This window comes from Nothobranchius furzeri, chromosome 14 (assembly GCF_043380555.1).
Source record: "Nothobranchius furzeri strain GRZ-AD chromosome 14, NfurGRZ-RIMD1, whole genome shotgun sequence".
Taxonomy (NCBI): domain Eukaryota; kingdom Metazoa; phylum Chordata; class Actinopteri; order Cyprinodontiformes; family Nothobranchiidae; genus Nothobranchius; species Nothobranchius furzeri.
The window spans coordinates 14,756,138-14,778,010 of NC_091754.1; the positions used below are offsets into that span (position 1 = coordinate 14,756,138).

General features: G+C 42.6%; 1 protein-coding gene across 3 annotated transcripts in view; it reads right to left on the reverse strand.

The window, feature by feature from the left end:
* Nucleotides 1–14,347: 14,347 nt before the first annotated feature.
* ptpn4a (protein tyrosine phosphatase non-receptor type 4a) overlaps nucleotides 14,348–21,873 on the reverse strand; it is an 86,974-nt gene continuing 79,448 nt past the window's right edge. For all 3 annotated transcript variants that reach the window (XM_015966749.3, XM_015966748.3, XM_015966750.3), the window contains 5 exons: nucleotides 20,140–20,286; nucleotides 19,577–19,705; nucleotides 15,609–15,757; nucleotides 15,383–15,518; nucleotides 14,348–14,966 (listed from right to left, as the gene is read on the reverse strand). In XM_015966749.3, the coding sequence (XP_015822235.1) occupies nucleotides 14,571–14,966; nucleotides 15,383–15,518; nucleotides 15,609–15,757; nucleotides 19,577–19,705; nucleotides 20,140–20,286 (957 nt within the window). In that variant the 3' untranslated portion in view covers nucleotides 14,348–14,570. The remainder of the gene's footprint in view (nucleotides 14,967–15,382; nucleotides 15,519–15,608; nucleotides 15,758–19,576; nucleotides 19,706–20,139; nucleotides 20,287–21,873) is intronic.

Sequence of the window (21,873 nt, forward strand, 5' to 3'; positions counted from 1 at the left end):
TCCGAAGGTCCTTCCTCCCTGCAGCTGTTAGACTGTACAATCAGAACTGCTCCCAAAAAAAACAGTTGTCGGCATCAGTGCTGTAATAACTTCTACAATTATAACTTACACATTACTTTTTCTCAGCTTATACATGCAATAATTTATTGAAGGCTACATGTCTACTTTTTAATGAACGGGTAAAAAATAAACAATCTGCACTCTTTTAATCATCTTAAACTTTTAAAACTATTTTAACATCTTCAGTATCCTGCTATGCTTACACATTATGTGTGCGCTTATATAAACAACTGTATTGTACTCTGCTCTGGTAACTATTGTCCATGATGTAAATATGTAATAACTGTGCTTCTGTTCTGTGTCCTGCATTGTTTGTATATGTGTGATGTTGCTGCTGACACAACCAAATTTCCCCTTGTGGGACTATTAAAGGATTATTATTAAAGGATTATTCTATTCTATTCTATTCTTCTAATGGCTTTTTGCTTTCCTTGACGTTGGATGTGCTAATACTAGTTTATCCATTTATTTATAGATCCACTAGGATAAATACAATAAAGTTTATCTTTCACCAAATACAATATTTACTAAGACATCACAATATAACTGTAGACACATTACTTGTCCGTGTGTGTTTGTGTTTGTGTGTGTGTGTGTGTGTGTGTGTGTGTGTGTGTGTGTGTGTGTGTGTGTGTACGTGTCTGCTCTGTCTTCTTGATCCCCAGTGAGTCGTGGAGGATGGCTGTGTAACGTGAGGAAATATGGGTTTTCTGTGCAAAAGGTCATTTGACTCGGCTGGGTCAAAGAGCTGGGTCGCTGAGAACTTTCACCCACAGATTGAGACCTTTGCAGACATGAAGTCTGCAAGAGTCTGCTGGAAACCATAACATCTGCCACCTGCAGCTTCGTGCCAGAAGATGTTGTTCCCACAGAAGATGTTGTTCCCATAAATGTAGTCATAACAAGTCTTAAAACTTTCTTTTCTTGATTTTAATGTTAAAGAATAATCATTATCATTTTGCTCATTATAAATGTGTTTTAATCAAGTGAATGATTCTTATGCTTTGGGTAATTATAATGGATTAATGAATCCATACTTAATTAGATAATGTTTGAGGATGTTTGTTACCGACCTTCACACACACACACTCAAGCACACCCACACTCAAACACACCCACACACAGATTCTCACAGTAAACTCCAAAACACATTCGCTGACGCACACGTTTGCTTTGAGAAGAGAAAGGCTTTTGGTACGTTTCAGTCTTATGATTCAGTTCGTGCTTGACAACGAAAGAGAGAGGACGTGTGAACAACCGCTAACGGGGGAACGGAGCCCACCGGCTCCTTTCCCCCCCCCCCCCCCCCCCCCCTCACGCTGTTCCTGCCAAGCCAGACAGGACAGCTGAATTGCAACTGCTAACGCAGACTCGTCCAGAGTCTTTGATTTCTGAGTGTATTAAACTTAAGAAAGCGCATCGACAAAACGCTTTATCATCACGTGTACCGAGGTCATCTCCTGGACCGGGTCGCAGCACGCCTTCGTCTTCTCTGCCAGCCGAGGTGTCACCCCTGGATGAAACATCGTCCTTTGACGTCCCGGGTCCAAGAGGAGGGTCCGATTTTCGGTGAGACAGAACACGAGAGATAGCGTTGATGCATCTTTTCCAACAAAACCTAAGTTTATTCAAACCATCACTTTTCACTCAGACACCTGTTTCTTCCTGAAGCAATATCAGATGCACACACACGCATTCATCTCACCTCATGTTCAATTCTCACTACACTTTGCACACACGCATCCATAATCACATCATATCACTCTCAATCTTCAGCACCTCCAACAGAAGGTCTATTTTGAGCAAGTTTACAATATCAACTGTTAAAGATTGTCCCACAAAGTTGCCAGTGTTTATTGTGATTTCCTGTTTGTCAATTTCAAAATCATTAGTTTAATTTGAAGAATTAAAACTGTTAATTGTCAAACTTGTTTCTTCATTGAACTGAAACACAGACCCACGGATATTATCGACAGTTTATCGATGAAAACAACCTTTGAGTCTTCTTAAAACTATACAATTTGGTTATTAATTTAATCAAATTAATATCACAAATTACAATGTAGAATGGTTCCTCTTTCATAAAAGAGCATAAATCTCACGCTACAGTTGCTTATACTGAGCCAGGATTCTCTGGAGGTTTCTTCCTGTTAAAAGGGAGTTTTCCTCTCCACTGTCGCTTTATGCTTGCTTGGTATGAGGATTGCTGTATAGTCACTGACACACTAGTCAGTGACTTGATGCAATTTGCTGGGTTCCTTATATAGGAAACATTATTTCTGATTGGCTTAATGAACTGACCTGAATTGGAATTTTTATTATGTGAAGTGCCTTGAGACGACTCTTGTCGTGATTTGGCGCTATAAACTTGAATTGAATTGAATTGAATTGAATTGAATTATTCTGGTGAGTGCTGGTGCTGCTGTAACAAGTGAATTTCCCCACTGTGGGATCAATAAAGTCTCCACCTGGGACCAGTGCTCTGAAACATCTCCTGTTAATCCAGCCCCACAGATTGTGGAAAATGATCTCCCCTTTAAATTATCTGGTAGCAGTTTTAAATACTTAGGGGTGAATATTTGCAAACAGTTATCTGCTATTTTCAAGACTAATTTTTTACCTCTGACAGAACAAATTAAATCAGACTTGGAAAGGTGGAAGAACTTGCACTTATCCATTGCAGGCAGGATAAACTGCATAAAAATGAATGTACTCCCACGCTTTTTATATCTCTTCCAGAGCCTGCCAATCTATCTACCAAAAGCATTCTTTAATAAGATCAACAAGTTGTTCTCCTCCTTTATATGGAAGAATGGGGTTCCCAGGGTCAGGCGTGGGTTTCTAGAAAGGGATAGGTCAGGTGGCGGACTCGCACTCCCAAACGTGAGAAGTTATTATTGGGCAGCCAACATTCAAAAGGTTATCCTCTGGATCCAACAACCTACACTGAGTTGGTGTGAACTAGAAGCTGGTTCATGCACTTCGACTTCCCTGTTAGCACTAATTACATCTAAGTTACCCATTCCGACATCTAAATACACGGATAACCCTATTGTTATCACGACATTAAAGATCTGGTCTCAATTTAGGCTCACTTGTGGTTATAAAGAGGCCTCTAATCTTAGTCCCATTTGTAGAAATCATCTCTTCCCTGCCTCGGGGGTGGATGCTACCTTCCTCATATGGCGTAGGTTGGGCCTAATACTTAAGGGATCTTTACACTAGTAATACTTTTAGCAGTTTTACAGAACTTTGTAAAATGTTTGATCTTCCACAGTCACACCTTTTTCGTTACTTCCAGATCCGTAACTATGCCAAGATGAATAATCCAATCTTTCCAAATGCCCCCCCAAATACAGTAATCGACTCGCTCCTGGATATCCCCGTACTCCAGAGGGGTCTAATTTCTAAAATATATAATTTCATATCTCAACTATCAGAGACCGCATTAGATGAGATCAGAAAAGTTTGGGGAGATGAATTGGGGAGTCCATTGAATGATGATGAGTGGCAGAAGGCCCTAGCGAGAGTAAACGGGAGCACATCTTGTGTAAGAATGAGCTTGATACAATTTAAAGTAATTCATCGCATCTACTTTACTAACTCTAAACTCTCTAAAATATACACCAATGTTAGTGACAAGTGTAACAGATGTAACTTATCTCCCGCAAACATGACACATATGTTTTGGTCCTGTCCTCGACTTCATGACTTCTGGAAAACTATTTTTAATCATATGTCCCGATTTTTCAATCTTACATTGTTGCCGAATGCGAGGACTGCGATATTTGGGTTAATGCCAAATCCTGACAACTTCAGAAAATCTATAAGAGATGTCATTGCCTTTGCGTCCCTATCATAGAGGTCCCTATTGGCGCGGAGAAGAATCCTGCTAAGCTGGAAATCACCGCTTGCCCCTACTGCTTCTGCTTGGCTGAGAGACCTCATGATGTTTATTAACTTGGAAAAAATCTAGTATAGTGTAATCGGATCAACTGAGAGTTTTGAGACAATTTGGAAATTACAGTTGGAATACATGAGATCTTTGAAGACACTGGAATGAGAATAACCGCCGCTTTGAGTTCAAGGTTGGGAACTTACCCCCACCCCCCCACCCCCCCACCCCTCCCACCCCCCACCCCTTTTGTCGTGGTGTGGCTGTCGGCGGGTCTGTTTTCGTGCTGTTTTTTTATCTTCTTTTTATTTTTATTTTTTTTAATTATTGTTTTTTTAATTTATTTATTTATTTAATTTATTTGTTTATTTACGTATTTTCTCTTTTTGTATGGGTGCTTATATAAGATATGTTCCAGCATGGGCGTAGTTCCACTGCCCGAAAATCCAATTACAAATACACTACCTCTCTCTCCCTTTTATATGTCAAAATCCCTTGGAAATTGAATGGGGAAGGGGAGGAGCAAGGGAAAAGGGGGTAAGGAAAAAGGAAAAAGAAAAATGTAACCCTTCCATATAACTGTACTTTGTAAATGTGAAAAATCAATAAACATATTAAAAAAAAATCTCCTGTTGTGTGAAAAACGGGTGTGGGAGCTTCAACACCAGCCCACGACTAGAAGATCTTAGACTGTCTCCGTGTCCCCGTGATGGACTGACTGATGGAGTTCTGTAGCAGCTCCCTGAGACCACACTGAGAAATAAGCATGGGAGAGAGATAGTGGGTGGGTGGGGGTTATTTTGATTGAATTTATTATTTATTCATTTTATTTTTTTTTATTTACTTACTTACTTTTGAATCTTCTGAGTTTTCTGAGTGACGTCAGCGTGACGCGTAACTTCGTGTTTTGCTGCACATCTCGACATGTCATGGCAACATAATCGGGGTGGCTCGCTCCTGGTCTGTCAGTCTAAGTTGAATTACTGAAATAGATGGACTTTTACACAATATCTACATTTTTCCAGTTTCACTTGCATGTCCTCCATCAGATTTCTAGATTACCTGGTGTTACTTTTCCAAAGTGATGATTTGTGCTGGTCATTGTTACCAAAACATAAAAACAGCTCTCAGCTGGAACCTGTTGGACTCATCTGCTGAAAGCTGAGCTTAACTTTAGCTAAAATCTGGAGGTATGAAAACTACTTCACTCATGAGTCAACTTGTTTATGAATTTTTAAAAAAATCAAAAACCACCCCAGAGTTGTTACATGCACTGAAGGAAGATACATTATTAATCATAGCAGAAAGTGATTGTTAATATAGAATAGAATAGAATAGAATAGAATAGAATAGAATAGAATAGAATAGAATAGAATAGGAGACTTTATTGATCCCAAAGTGGGGAAATTCACTTGTTACAGGAGCACCAGCACTCACCAGAATAATTTGAAGAGAGATAATAACAAATAGGCAGTAAGCTATTGTTGTAACCTTCGACCACTAAAAACTACAAATAAAAATGAAAAACTTGGGTTCCAGAACTATGCAGCATGCTGTAAGGGACACAGACATACCGTGTAAATCCGGTATTGCACGAATATTGAACACATACTGAATATTGCATTGGTGTTATTGTGTACCAGGATCATGCCAGTACAGCTTAAACTGAGGGGTTATACACTGAGTGGGTAGGAGGGGTTTTGTAGGATGGAGGTCATCTTCACCACCATTCTTCTTTAACACATTCAACTACTACTGCAGTCTTCTTCAGAGCTCGCTGCTGAAGTTTCAGTCCTCCTCCTTTTGTACAGCATCAGATGTTGAGGTGACTACAGGTCCAGTCAAGAACAGGACCTGTAGGGTACAGGGTAGGGTACAGGGTCTTAACAGCCCGTACCCTCTGGGGGGTACTTCAGGAGGATGGGGTACCAGGCCCTCTGATACGGGCTGTTAGGACCCTGTACGACTGGCGTCAGAGCTCGGTCCGCATTGTCGGCAGTTAGTCGAGCTCATTTCTGGTGAGAGTCGGCTGCCCTGATGCAACTGGGTTTGTACTGTATTGTATAATAAACAGTTTTATATTTGACATGTTTGATTAGAAACTATAAATGTTTACTAAATATATTTGTATATGTCATAACCTGCCTTCATTTTATTTCTTAAGAGTAAAATCACTACTGTGGATTTAGTTCTGTGTTATAATCCAACCCCTCCTCTTTAATCCGGGCTTGGGACCGGCAGAAGTGACCCAAAAGGGAAACCCTGGCAGAGTTAGTTGGTTTTTTTTTTTTTTTTTTTTTTGGTTTTTTATTCAGATGCTTTCTGAACTTTAAGTTCGTCTTTTTCATGTTTTTTGTTTAGTTTTGTCTTTAAAAAGACAGTTGTTGTCATGTTCTGTGTCCCTCTGTCCCCGGCCTCCTCCTGTTCTCCTCCAGGTTCTCCTGCTTAGTTCTTTCCACATTTAGTTTACTGAATGCACCTGCCTTCCCTCCAGATCACTCACACCTGTCACCTGTTGCTCTGATCACCTCGCTCTGTGTTTAAAAGTCCTGTCTTGTCCCTCAGTGTTTATCGGTCCATCGTTGTGAGTCAGCGTTGTTTTGTTCCCTCGTCAGGTTCTAGTCTTTGTGCTCATTATTGAGCTTTTGTGTTTTTTTGGCTTTCAGTTTTCTGGATTTGATTCCTGCATCTAAGTCATTCTTGTTGCCACCTTAATAAAAGGATTTGACCTTTTTTCAACCGCTCTTGCCTCGAGTCATTCTGGGCTTCTGCGTTTTGGGTCCCACCTCCTCCTGCTCAGCGTGACAGTTGTTGGCTCTTCAGGAGTTCTGATCCAACGGTTGATTCACACACGTGCCGGATGAGAAGCGTGTCCATTTGCCCTTTTCTGTCAGCTGTTATCTTTTTAAGGCGTAACAGATTTAGGTGTTACACCTCTGAGCCAGAATCTTCTCCAGAACAGAGTGAATGCTGCCCAGAAACAAGCTGTTTCCTCTCTTACTAAAATGCACTCTGTCTGGGAGAAAAAGGGCGTTGTTGAAGAACCTGAGCTCAGGATGCTCGATGACCAGGCCCCCAAAGCTCCTAACGGCCCTCCTCAGTAAAGAATTAACCTGTTTTCTGTTGCTGTTAATTCTTCCTGGTCGCCCGTATCTCCACGACTGCCGTTCGTTGATGGCGGAAAAGGCTATTCTCATCTCCGGAAAGTCCTTATGGAGGTGGGACAAATCCTTTTGGATCTGAGAAGCCAGTTCCACCGGGGAAACGAGACCCAGATCGTTTCCTCCAGCGTGGACGACCAGAATATCTGGAGGACCGTGTGTGGGAGCCTCGGAGTAAAACCTGGGAAGGACACCATCCCAGCGCATGCCTCCTTTGCCAAACCATTGGACCTTAGCTCTGAGTCCAAAGTTTGTCCCAAACTGCCGCTGAGCCTCCTCTTCACCCCGTCTGATGTAACTGGATCCAATAATCCAGATTACTGGAGTTCGAGGCTGCTCAGACTTGATGGTAGATGCAGTTTTTGGGGGTTCGGAGACACTTTTGGGTCCTGGATCTGTCTCTTTCCTACGACCTTTGAGGCGGATCATAGTGGGACGTTTCTGCTGAGGTGTGCCTTCTGACAGCCTCGGCCCTTTAGCAGCGCTGGGGAAATCAGAGTTCTCGTGACCTCCGTCACTCGAACGCTTTCTTTTCCCCAACAGCTGAATGCGAGGAGTATCCTGGAGTTGGACAGAGGACATCTGTCTTTTCTCCACTAAGGAAATTCCTCGGTACCTTGCCAGCGTTTTATATCTTTGGTCTTGTCGATTAGCCCGTAAAACAGAGGAGTTTTTGCTGGAGATGGATGTTAAACCTCCACTGGTGTCCACAAGCGCGGCTGTCTTGAAAAAGACACTTGGTTCCTCAAAGGGCTGAATCTGACGAGACTTGTCAGGTTTTGATGCAGACAGACACAGTTTTTGTGTTTCTGCAAAGCTAGTTCCTCTGTAGCTAGCCAGAAGTTCATATCTGCGTCGTTTGTGAAACGACTGTAGCTCAGAGGACCTTAGCCCTGACTGGAAAGCTGGTTGGCTGTTTGAGAGAACAAAGACCATTTTGCACTCCGTGATTTTCGAGCAGTGAATAATTTAGCTATAAATATTCACCAAATGCACCAGATTTCTCTGAAGGAAGCTGTTAAAAGACGTTGTTTACACAAAACCAACAAGTTTTCTGAGAGCAACAATCCGTCCAACCACCTTCTTCAAAGCAAGTCTGATACTGACTGACCACTGACTGCAGACCTACATGTATATGTCCATGCTGCAGACGCGTTAGTCATAAAGGCTTTGTGACGTCATCGCGCCACCTGCGCTTCCGTGCGTGCAGACGATTACAAATGTACTGGTGCGCGCGCGCTACTTTGCGTTTGCTGGTACTACGATACGTCTTCTACTGGTGCTACAAGTGCTGTCAGACATGCTGCGTCAACGCTGTGGCCGTCTTGTGTCGGGTTTCTGTCTCCAGAGGGTCCGGCCCGGTCCAGTTGGGACAGAAAGAACGTTTAGCTGCTTCTGCAGGTTCTAATGAAACACTTTTAAACACTAAAGACTAGAAATGTCAGTCCTACCTGTAAATACGAGCTCAATGAAGCACGTGAAGGTAAACACGTGAACTTTGTGCACATGCAGCAAAAAACAGTAGAGGGCGAACGGTATTTAGCGTAGCACGCGGCAGGTCACCATGGCAACAAGGGCTTGCTTCTACGTTACGTAAAAGGAGTGGAAAATCGTTTCTGGCGCTGAATCCAGGAAGTAGAGAAAACAAGACTGACCAAACAGATCAACTTTAATTAGAAAATATCAGGAACATGAAATCAGGCAGATGGAGTCAGTTGTCTTAACCACGGTGTTACAGGTCAATGTAAACCGTCTGTTGGACCAATGTTGCCCTCTTGTGGCTTTTTGGTGGTACTGCACTATTGACATTAGTCTAATGGTTCTGAAAGAAAACGAAACATCTGTAATAAAACCAGTTTTGATCTAATTAAAATTACACCCATGCACCTAACATCTTCATCTCTGTCATTTCCTCTCCCTGGCTCGCACTGGTCAGTGAGGCGCTGTCTGCATTTTCACTGCAGACAGCGCCTGCTCATGCACCATGGAGTGAGACACGTGTGTTAAAATTTATTTGTACAGGATTTAAAAAGCTGACTGTGCCTCACAATAAATCTTAAGGCACTATAGATGAAATTAAGGACATAAAAGCAAAAATAAAATAGATAAAACAAAAATCCAGTTTATTTTGAAATTCCAATAGAGTTTCTTGTTCTTCGGGGGATAACTTATCTGGACAAATAGATGACATCTGTGTTATTTTAGAAATCACCTTTTCTTCTTCATAACGTTTGCATTTTGCTAGCTCACTACAGTATTTTCTAAAAAAAAAATTCCAGCTTCAAACTTTAGAAGTTCCCATTTACTCCCATATACCTTTTCAGCCTGGGCCTCATTCCAAAATGCGTGTATTAGTTCCTTAACCTTGGTTTTTACTATGTCATGACACAAGATGGAGCTGTTGAGTTTCCAGTATGCATTATGGCGTGTTGTGGAAGAAGGAAGTAAAGAAATGCTAATTTGGATGGCCTTGTGGTCAGTCAAAGGGGTCGAGAGGATGTCAACCTTGACATATTCCTCGAGATTATTTGAAACTAACCAAAAATCTATTCTTGATTGTCTGGATCTTGTTTTATTACCCCAGGTAAAAATTCTGTCATGTGGGTATTTTTTCCTCCAAATATCTATTAGATCAAATATTTGCATTATTGATTTTGGGTATATATTAGCGTTAGACAGAGGACCTGCGGCCACCTATCCATGGTGTTGTCCAAAGTGACATTAAAATCACCTCCTATTACTAGATAAGCATGAGGGAATTTAGCCAACCAATAACAAATAGTCTTTTCTACGATTGTAAGCAAATTGTTATTATCACTTGTCGAGTTATATCCATAAATGTTAATTAGAATGAAGTTGTAAGTATATATTTCCAGAATCTGACATATATAGTGACCATTATCATCACAGTCAGTATGTATTATTTTACCAGTAAAAGTGTTTTTAAGAGTACAAACTCCAGCAGACCTTTGTGTAGCATGTGAGAAAAAGGTCTCATTCCCCCACTGAGATTTCCAAAAGCAGACATCATCATCACCTGTATGAGTTTCCTGAGAAAAACAAAAATCAGTTTTGCATTGTTTCCCAAACAAAAATAAAGCTTTTCGTTTCAAGTTATCCCTTAGACCCAAGGACGTAATTTTCACTTTAGAAGTGGGGGGGACACGGGGGGGGGGGGGGGGGGTATGTTCTAATGGGAAACAGGCTTCAACACAAATGGTTGTTTTCTGCTTGGTCCTAGAGCTCAAGCAGTGTCAATTTAATATAGCGTAATATTGTTTTTGAATGGTAAAAAGTGCAGGGGTCAAAACCTGACTTTGGAAAAAGTGGGGGGGACATGTCCCCCCTGTCCCCCCCAAAATTACGTTCATGCTTAGACCCCTGGCGTTGAGAGAAACTATGGATAACGACAAATCTGTTTTATTAAGATGAACTTTAACTTGCCGATCGCACAGTTCTTACCCTATATGAAGGATTGATACGAGAACAGCATCAAAATAAGGTATAAGAGCATGTAAATGCAACATAAATGCACGGCATATGAGCCAACAGTCACTTGCAGACCTTAAGGCAAATTGTCTGGGGGAACATGGAGCAAGTGTGGAGAGTTGTGGTAGCCAAGCTCCTCAACTCAGGCTGGAGGAAAAATCTCCTTTTTCTCAATAAAAGCACGGCCTCCTACAAAGTATGCGATTTTCCCCGCCTTGCGTGCCTCACTCAGTAGCGGCCAGAGTTTCAGCCTTGCTTCCCTATCAGCTTTGCAGAGATCTTCCGCGAAGCGTAGACCGTTCCCTCGAAGGTAGGATGAGTTTTTCGCTGCAGCCCACACCGCAGCTCTTTGCACCCGTGAGGAAAACTGTATGATGATGCCTCTGGTGGCGCTCGGTTTCTTCACCCCGACCCGGTGGACTGTGTCGATGACGTCTGGGAGTCGTTCAGCATCTGATGGCAGCAGCTCCTGGCAGATACGGGTCACCTCTTTCCGCACATCTTTTTCTTCCACCCTCTCAGACACTCCGTGTAACTAAATTCCAGCGCCTCGAATATGGGTGTATTTTTAATTTGATCAAAACTGGTTTTATTACAGTTGTTTCGTTTTCTGTTAGAACCATTTGAATAATGTCAATATTTTAGGTGCAGTACCACCAAACGGCCACAAGAGGGAAATATTAGTCCAACAGACGTTTACATTGACCTGTAACACCGTGGTTAAGACAACTGGCGTCATCTGCCTGATTTCATGTTCCTGATATTTTCTAATTAAAGTTGATCTGTTTGGTCAGTCTTGTTTTCTCTACTTCCTGGATTCAGCGCCAGAAACGATTTTCCACTCCTTTTACGTAACGTAGAAGCAAGCCCTTGTTGCCATGGTGACCTGCCGCGTGCTACGCTAAATACCGTTCGCCTTCTACTGTTTTTGCGGCGTGTGCACAAAGTTCACGTGTTTACCTTCACGTGCTTCATTGAGCTCGTATTTACAGGTAGGACTGACATTTCTAGTCTTTAGTGTTTAAAAGTATTTCATTAGAACCTGCAGAAGCAGCTAAACGTTCTTTCTGTCCCAACTGGACCGGACCGGACCCTCTGGAGACAGAAACCCGACACAAGACGGTCACAGCGTTGACGCATGTCTGACAGCACTTGTGGCACCAGTAGAAGACGTATCGTAGTACCAGCAGACGTAAAGTAGCATCATTTAGATAATCCTGTACCCATAATCTGCCTCATTTTATAATTTTGTGGTAAGTGACTAAAAATAAAGCAACATAACTCGTTCATATATTCTATGGTAGATTCTGAGGTCTCTAATGTTGCCTAACCTCACTTTTACAGTGTGGAAAAGCAAGGTGAGCTGTAGCCACTTCTCCATGCTTTGACAGGCAAGCTTTAATCGTTCAGAATCAAGCTTATGGACGTGTCCAAAGCACTGAAAAACCAACGATTCCAGAAAGAGATGAGCAACCGAGGACAAAGTTTTCTTTTTTTATGACACAAGTAAGAGTAAACCAAGGATGTAATACGATAAAACACTTCCCATCATCTGCGGTTCATTATATACACACTAGCTGTTATAGATCCAAATAAAACAAAACTTTTTAAAAGAGCAGTTCTGATTCACACCGCATTTGTGTCACATTTGAATCGTTCAAAGGGAAAAAACAAACAAAAATAAAAACGTCTTTCTGCTCACAAATGATTTTCCCTTTTATTTTAAAGATTTTTTTTCATATACAACATTATATTTACAAGGTCTAGTATTATTTACACAAAATGAACAAGTGGCACTGTGTAATTAGGAGTTGTTTTCTTTGTTCTTTACAGATGTATCGTTTCCCCCCAAAAACACAAATGATAAGTTAAAAATAAAACAATGCTCTATGTCCCTAAATTTACTTGTGTTGTCATCTTCAGTAGAACCACCTGCTGCTCGGTCGTTGACAAAGTGCTGTCCTTTCCCTACCAAATTTAAAACGATACTTATACACATTAAAAATACAGCAAATCCACATCGGAGCCCCTTCTACTGTCGATCAATACCCTAAACCGTACCAATTCTGCATCAACAGCAAAACGTTTTAGCATGCAGAGTGCAGATGGAGACTCACTTTCATTGCAGGGGCAATTTTTTAAATTAAGATTTACTTTCTGCATTTGCTCATTTGATTTGTGTACCTTCGATTATCACACGTTAAATCTGCACGTCGCCTTTATTTGAATTTGCCAGCCCAAACTAATTAAAAACCCGTTAGTTGCTGACTAATTAGGCTCAGTTTAAAAACAAGCTGTGCTTTTGTACCCATGACACTCCCGCTTGGATGTGTCATTTGCCTGCGGGCCATGCACCGAGAGTGGGATCCATGTGCACGGATCCAAAACAGAGGCATTAGTGGGAAAGATAATGAAGGGAATGGACGTGTGGGCTGTGGAGAGATGACTGAAGGATGTTGGGCTTATTTAAGAAGCGTGACACAATAGGACAAAAAGATTAAGAAGGTAAATAAAAGGAAAGCAAAGTAGCACTTCTGTGCAGAGTGGCAAGAAAAGGACCTTTTTGTGGCACGAGCTTTCATTCCAGTTTACAGACAAGCAGGTTTTAAATCAAACAACTAAAATTAAACACGTGTTGCTGAGAAAAGGAAAACTGGAGGTAGAGTTCACATCCGCTCACGCACACACAGCAGGAGGGATTTCCAGCAGAACCGACGGGTACCAACGCGGCGAAGCGGATACGATGCTGAGGAAACACAAACTAGTTTCCTGGCAAATAAATCCAACTTAGTGGGAATTTTTACGCATAACCTGGATCAACGGATGAAGCTTTAAAGTTTAAGATCAGTTTTGATTAATTCATGGAAAGAAACAAACTTCTGATCATCTACCCTCAAAATGCCGCCACAGTGACTCATGCAAAGATGATGATTTGGATTGCAAAATATAAAACAGATCAACGTAGAATCACACTAATTAGAAGAGGATTTCTCACACGAGGCCGAGTTTTGCGGTTATCTGGCTCAAAGACACCCCAGCAGGGAGTGTCTGGGAATACAACCAAGCTGATCTCAGCCTTTAGATTAGAGCCAAGCTGTGTGTTTCTCAGTTCCGTCGTGATAAACTGCGCTTAATAACTGAATCGTTTGCAAAAGTGGAACGACAGCCTTAAGGACTGCACATGTCGATCGCCGCACCAGGATGGATGTTTGCGTGATTGTGAGGACAAAGACGGAGAAAGCAGCCAGCTGTTCACAGCACTGAACAAGAGGTGAGAAGGTGCTTGCAGCTGTCCGCCAGTCGGTGCGCTCTGTCGGAAACGTAGACGGGAAAAGGAGAAAGGTCAAACCAGATAGGATCAATGTTGTTTTTCCCCCACATAAAACAAAATTAAAAGAAAAAGTAGAAGAGAAGTAACACTGTTTGACTACCTAAGATTTAATCAGGAAAGCATGAAGCTCAAGACTCGTACAAACAAACAAAACATACAGCTTTTCATCTTTTTTGTTCAGTGGACAGGGTCGGACACAAACTAAAACACAATAAATACTCTTTCTGAGGAACAAAACATAAGATCTTTTACTTTATCAGCTAAAAGGACACTAAAAAGGCAGGTCCGTGTGGCAGACTCGCTCAGAAGGGGACAGGGCGACCCGTTGGGTAAAAAAAAAAAAAAAAAAAAAAAGAGGGGCGAGGAAGCAGCTCCTCCCCTTCATATTTATGGCACTGCAGCGATTCCCCATCCACATTTTAATTCTCTTGTACTTCTTACTTTGTTTTTTTACTCCTTACCCTGATCGTACAACACCCCATAATAGTACCTATTCAACAGCTGGAGCTCTCGTGTTTTGACTTGATCCTGTTCAGCGTTTTCATGTTCGTCCTTTTATCGTTTTTGTGTCAGTGTAAAGTGCAACAGTGCTTTTGTTTTCTCTTCCTGGTTACCCCTGACGACAGATGTGAGGTCAGACGTCGGCAGGAGGCGGTTCAGGTTTAGGATCAAGATCTGGGTCGGGTTCAGGGTTCGCGCTGGTCTCACTCGTCATGCTGGTGGCACTCGCAATGCTAGGCTCCTCCTCCTCCTCTTCCTCTGTTACTTCTCCCACATCCAACACCTCCACTTCCTCATCGTCATCATCCTCTTCATCCAGTCCTTCCTCCAGCATGTCCACCACGGACGATGCTTCCTCTTCCTCCGCCGCTGCCGTCTCTTCTCCATCTTCTCCTGCTGTCTGCTGCTCCTCCTCGTCCTTCTCATCACCCCGCTTCTCTCTCTGCTGGTAGACAGCGGTGTTGTGCGGTTTGAATAAGCCTTCCTCGTACACTCTCAGGATCGCCTCGCACACAAAGCGATACTGGCTCTGGTGGGGTCACAAGAACAGAAAAATGGTAAATGGCCTGTATTTGATATAGCGCCTTCTAGAGCCCTGGAGCCCCCCAAGGCGCTTTACAACACAATCAGTCATTCATCCATTCACACACACATTCACACACTGGTGGGGATGAGCTACGATGTAGCCACAGCTGGCCTGGGGCGCGCTGACAGAGGCGAGGCTGCCGAGCACGGGCGTCACCGGTCCCTCCGACCACCACCAGCAGGCAACGTGGGTTAAGTGTCTTGCCCAATGACACAACGACAGCGACAGACGGAGCGGGGCTCGAACCTGCAACCTTCCGATTACGGGGCGAGCACTTAACTCCTGTGCCACCGTCGCCCCGAAAAAGAACATTGTAGGTGTTGATCTGACGCAGCGCTGATCCAGAGGAGTCTACTTACAGGTGTTTGGATCATCATGGCTCTCTGATCTCTCATGGTCCGGACTATATCTAGAGGATACACAGGCTGACCGCACTCCATTAGACACAAGGCCGTCTCCATGGTGATTAGGACCCCTGTCCGGCCAATCCCAGCACTAGGTAAAACAACAAGCATGGAAAGAAAGTGGGTGAGGGAAACAAAAAACCTAAAACAGCTCTGAATTCAAACGCTTATGTTTGAGTACCTGCAGTGCACGACCATCGGCTGGTCCTGTCCGGCCCGTTTGCTCCGCACCAGAGCCACAAAGTCCAAGAAGTCAGTGGAGTCATCGGGAACACCGTGGTCTGGCCATGCCAGGTACTGAAGCTGCGTAAGCTCTCTCTGCTGGTCGCTCTGATAAACATAGAACAAAATGACCACAAGACAGTTAATCCCCTTTACTAAAAATCTGTTTAAAGGCATTCTAAGCAGCTTTTTCATATTTTTAAATCGTTTTCTTGAGCAGCATGTGCTAAAATGATCCTTTACAGGGTTAATGAAACGTCACTCAGACCCCCATCGCCCCCTGTGGCCAGAATACCGCACTTGCAACTTCAGAGCAGCGGGCTGATCCCCGTTAGTCTTAGTAAAGTGGAGCTGACATGCCTGGCGCTGGAGTCTGATTCCAGCACCTTTCCTGCATGTTTTAGATAATTAACTCAGCTGATTTATTTGATTTAGAGACATTTCAGCTGTTAGGTTAAGGTGTTAAAAAGACAAACGCACAGCGGGCAGATTCGTTTCTATTTCAGTGTTGCTACAGTGTGTTAAAACATACTCTAGGGGTGCTAAAGGCAAGACAAAACTGCTTAATTTATCTTTAAATCAGTGAAGTTGCGATCAAGGAGGGAGAGACTTGGGTGGAATGTTGTCATGGTAACCATAATAAGCCACCAGCACCAGCTTTAACATTTCTGTTGAGCTACTATTGACCCTTTGCACGTGACGTCACGCCACTCATGTGACCGCCCCCTTCGCCATGATGGATGGCAAAAAGACCGTTTACACCCGTAGAAACTCCAGTGAAGCTAGTCAAAACAAGCCAGTTTGTAGCCTTTTATCTCTTTTATTTAGGTGATTTGACAGTGAAATGGTTTTAGCTTGCAGCGTGGTTGGCTGCACTAAGAGACAAAGACATAAACTCAACTCGTTTTCTCTTTTTAATAACTTTGATGGAGACTGAGGACGGAGATGAACTGCAGCGATCAATCAATCAAGCGGACTAGCAGGCCTCAGATTAGCAGCGATCATGTTTTTACCAGGTAAGATTAACTTTAATTTATTTTACGAGGAAGACGGGGATATGGATAAATGTGATGTGTTTATACTAGTTATTGATAATCCTGATGGATGGGTATTTCACCACGGAGGCTGCTCTCAGTCCACTGTAGTGTAAAGCGAGACAATTGTGAACAATATTAAAGCTCTGATGTACGATTACGTGTGTTAAAATTGCGTTATTTATTTATATGAGCGTCGGCGTTCAGAGATCTTCTCATTCCGGTGTGAGAGCAGCAGCTGAACCCGGTGACACCACCAGCAACAGAAGCTGGTAGAGATCCGGACTTTTTAACAATCAGCTTTGGTGTAAAGTGAAACGCTGTTTATAACATAATGTTATAAATCTAGAGGGGTGAATTTAGGCAAAGCCAGCAACATGTTTACATCGGTGAACAGCTGCAGAGAGAACGTAAGCTAACGTTGGTACGCTAGTTAGCATGCCGCTCTCTATGAGCCCCGCTAGATGCGCTCCTTCTTCTGATACCTGAACTGAGCATGAACTAGTGGAAGGAATGCTGGAGGAGTTTTTTTTTTGTTTTTGATCGCGAAAACAATTTCAGGCTCTACTTTTCCCTTTGTTTAGTACTCGTGTCGCTCACTGTTTACATGCTTTTGCCGTCTAGCATGGTGGACCCACGTGATTAGGTGGCGTCGGTGCAAAGGGTCGATAGTTTGGACTTCTAGATTAGTTTCTTATTGAGTGCGTTCCACTGGTGATTCACTCATATATTAACACCATACATTATCAAAACAATTATTTTATCCATAAAAATAAATGTTCATGTTTTATAAAGAACACAAATTCATTTGTGATGTTAAAACACAACTTTGGTTCTTCTACAGCAAACCATTACTGGAGAATGTGTGGTTGTGTAGACTTCAGACCATCGAGAGGATAATCAATGATTCTGCTGTATTTCATATCATCATCATCATCATCATCTTTATTTGTATAGCGCTTTAAAAAACACAGCCATACGGCCGACCAAAGTGCTGAACAGTCACACAATAATAAAAATATAACACGTGAAACAATAAAATACAACCAAAAATACAATAAAACAAACCAAAAATAACAATAAAGAGTTACCAATAAAACCAACGGAAACATGTCCTCTAAGTATAGTAAAGTAATAAAGCCCATCCAGCAGCTAACTGTTAAATGCAAGGGTAAAATAGTGCGTCTTTAATCTAGACCTAAAAACCTCTGAGGAGGATGCCTGTCGAACTGTGACTGGGAGTTCATTCCGCAGTTTAGGACCACCAACAGAAAAAGCTCTTTCTCCACATGATTTGTAATGCACTTTCGGGACCTCGAGGAGCAACAAGCTGGAGGACCATATGGAGGATAAAGAAACATAAGAAGCTATTTAATTGGTCCAGGTCCTCTTCTCCTGCTTCATCTGCTTATTCTGCTAGATGGTCCAAGTGGAGAGTAGGTTCACGCAAAAATGGTTTTCCCAGGAGAAATAGAACTGTATGGAAAAATATAATTTCATACTGAAAATGTGGTAGGCATTTTATGATGCGTATTCGTATACTGTTGGTGTGTACTACAGGGTATCTGCAGGTTTAAGGGGGCCAAATTTAAGACTTTTTAAGACCTTTTTTAAGGCCACTTTGACCAAATTTAAGCAATTTTTTTTTAATGTCATTTAATCTATAATTTCCAGCTATTGCCTGAAACCGGTGCCAACCACGTCGCGAATGTGGGATTAGCCATCCAGTTACCATTAAACTTGCACTTCCCCATGATGCAAGCTCCCACTAGCTTAACCAGCTAATGTGCTCATCTAAAAAAACCCTCTTTCACATCCAACTGAATGTGTACGGTTCCACTTATGCAAATACGACACACATAAAATGCTGAACACTTACTAGAAATTCACGAAAATTTTATAGAAATAAAGTAATCTTGTTTATTGGGTCTTTGGTAATTTAAGACCTTTGGAAACTGTATTTAAGGATTATTTGTCATTTTTAAGGATTTTTAAGGCCTTAAATTTGGAAAAGCTAATTTAAGACTTTTTAAGACTTTTTAAGGACCCGCGGATACCTTGTAGTAAACGGACGTTAATAGAAAAGAAAACACTGCAAGATGCCTGAGCGTTGAACCACCTGAAGGGGAGAAAGAGCTCGTCATTTTGGAGAGACAAAACAAAAACATGCCTGCTTGTGACAAGTCGAATAAAAACCATCGGGTTACATTAAGATTCAAGCATTTTCAATGATATCAATCTCCTTTACAACCCTTATAAAAAGTCAGATTCTGGTCGTGTTTCATGAAAATGTACCTAAAACGATCCTTTCTTTGTTGCTGCTTTTACAACCTACAGAAGACAGCAGGCCACGTCCACTCAGACCCTTGTGCTCCTCTTTATTGCTGCCTGGCTGCACTGCCATGGCAACACCGATATCTCCATAGCAATAATCACAGGCAGAGGGGAATGCTAATTGCCTCCTCTTATAGCAATGCACTTCAAAGGTTGTTCCACGAGGGAATCAATCAGCAGAACAAACAGCAGGAAGTGACAAACAAAAGCAGGAGAAGCTGATCCGCAGACATCGCAGCAACACAGCACGTTTTGAATCCTTCATCCATACTTTTCAAACCCCTCATCCTCCATCTACATCTCTGCAGTGTGACTGACTGGGGTGGATGGGTTGTTATGGTAACCAGTTCCCAGTATGTGGCCAGCACACAGCAGCAGGAGCCAGAAAAAGAACAGCCCACACCGGTCACTATGGCAACCCACCTCTTCGGAGCGCTCGACGGCTCATTCTTCCCGTGCGGTCTCCATTCGGACTCTCGATGCTTTTACCTCTCAGCTGTTTTTTTGGGTGTATGTATTTATGTTTGGTAAGTGACCCGATGCGCGTGTCGGTGGCTACCTGTGAGTAAATGAGGGTCATCTCCCGGACCAGGTAGGCCGAGTTGCCCTCTTCGTTGTGGCACGTGACTGTGAAGTCTCCGTAGGTGGCGCTGTTGTCCGGGTTAGGCCAGTACTGGTGACACTTGACCTATAGAGCACAGACAGGACTCAGTCAGTTCATGTGGAATCATCTTTTAAACATTCAGTGCAGATGAAACCGTCATGCTGCAGATATTTTTGTTTGACACAGTTTTTTTTTTGGTTAGGTAACTTTGGCTTTAATGTTTTGTTTCTTCTTTTAACACAAATGTAATACTTCAGTTGCAGAAAATTCCTAACTGTGATGTGACAGATTTCTGGAAATAATTACATATTTTCACTTATAACAGCCTTGCAAACCCTGACATTTCATTGGATGTTTAAATCCACTCAAACGCTTCTCAGATTCTTATAATAATTATTAGGATGAGTGCTTCTTTTCAAAGTGTCACAGTGTTTTTTGTAAATGCTAATTTGTAACTCTCGTTTCCAGAAAATCATTTACGAGATAAAAAATGTATTTAGTGCACTGATTTTACACACCCGCCCTCTCTCAACCTGCGTAGTCAGCATGACCACCATGGATGAGCTCTGCTCCCAGGTCATTCTCCAGAAGTCAGGGCAGGTGTTGGGCAGCGGGCCCTGGCACGCTATGTAGCGATTTATCAGACTGGAGGCAGGAATCTCCATCTGTACAGACAAAGACACAGAGGACATGATGGGACAGAGGTATCTATGTTAAAATGTAAAATTTGACCAAAAAAACGTGCTAAACATAGAGCTTATTGCAGAAAATTATTGTTTTAATTAAAAGCACTTGTTTTTTAACACATTTGCAGTGGTCTTCAGTATAAATTACCGCCTTGTGAGCCGATCTGTGGGAAAAAAGCTCTTGCGCTTCTGTTTCAGGAAGCAGAGGTGCGCCGGAGGAAAGGGGAGCAGAAAACAGGAGGATTTCCTGATATGTGAACATCTCGCCTCTGATTGGCTAACAGCAACGCAACTCTACTACTGAGTGAGTTTGCTCTGCAACTCTCCACAAATAACACAAGCCTGAAGGAGTTCTGCTGTGTGGTGGAGTTGCTAATGCTAACACCATGCTGTCGTTCTTCTTTTTTTAAAACACAGAAACAGTTTCGTTCTCAGCTGTCAGCCAGAGGAAGTCTGCAGCCGCAGACGAAACGTAGCGGGAAAACAGGTAACGAAACTGTTTCTGTGTTTTAAAAAAGAACGACAGCATGGAATTAGAACCACGACACAGCAAGAACACATCTAAAGCCGGGTGGACACTGTGCGACTTTTTCACTCGTAGCACTCAGCTTCAGCTCAAACTGTACGACTTCATCGCAGGGCAGATCTCACGAGTCATGTGCTCACACTGCACGACCCAGTTCTCGGATGCGACCTGACTGCTCACACTGTACGTCTGGTAGCAACACGTCGGCCCTAAAAATATGCTAAAAATAGCAGTTTTTACTCAACACGTCAGACTTTTTTGTCTTGCCTGGTGTCCTTCGGGAGTGCTGCAAGAGGACAAACAGGGATTTATGGGGGTTGGATGAGGAAAACAAAATAAAGAAAGTAAATCTGTGTTTTGTGATCAGTTTAATTTGACATGAACACGACAAACACGCTTTCTTGACAATCTTTCTGAGTAAAAAAAAAAACGTAGAAATAAAAACGAACAGCGTGTGTTATTAGGGAAACAGCGGGCGAGCGGTGTTGATGCAGGATTGCGCATGTGCCGTGAGCGGTTCTGATACTTTTGGGGTCGCAGCCGCTCGCAGCGCCGCTTCAACAGTGCGATACCCTCACGAGGGACAATCAAAATTTCAAACACGCCAGAAGTCCGTGCGAGCTCACGACTGCTGATCGGTAGCTGGTCACGTGGTGTTAATCGCCTCTCGTAACCCCCTGTATACTACACGACGCTCGGCGCAAAACTCGCCCCAATCTCGTGGATTCTCGCACGAGTTGAAAGTCGGCTCAAAAAAGTGAAAAAGTCGCACAGTGTACGCCCGGCTTAAGATGCTAATGCTAACAGTTAGCTTCTACTAGCCGAGAGGTTCCCTGCTCTCTCCTGGATACTAAACCAACACCAGCCTTCCTCGTCGTGAGTCATGACGGGTGAGTCCATGAATGCTAATTATCAGTGTAACGTGGATTTGACAGGCTTCTCTAATCAGAGCGTTTCCAGATTTTTTTTTATCAGAAGCTAATGCAAGAAATAGGGGTGGAAGACTAGTGCCATGTTTAGCCTGCGTGTTAAACTCAAAA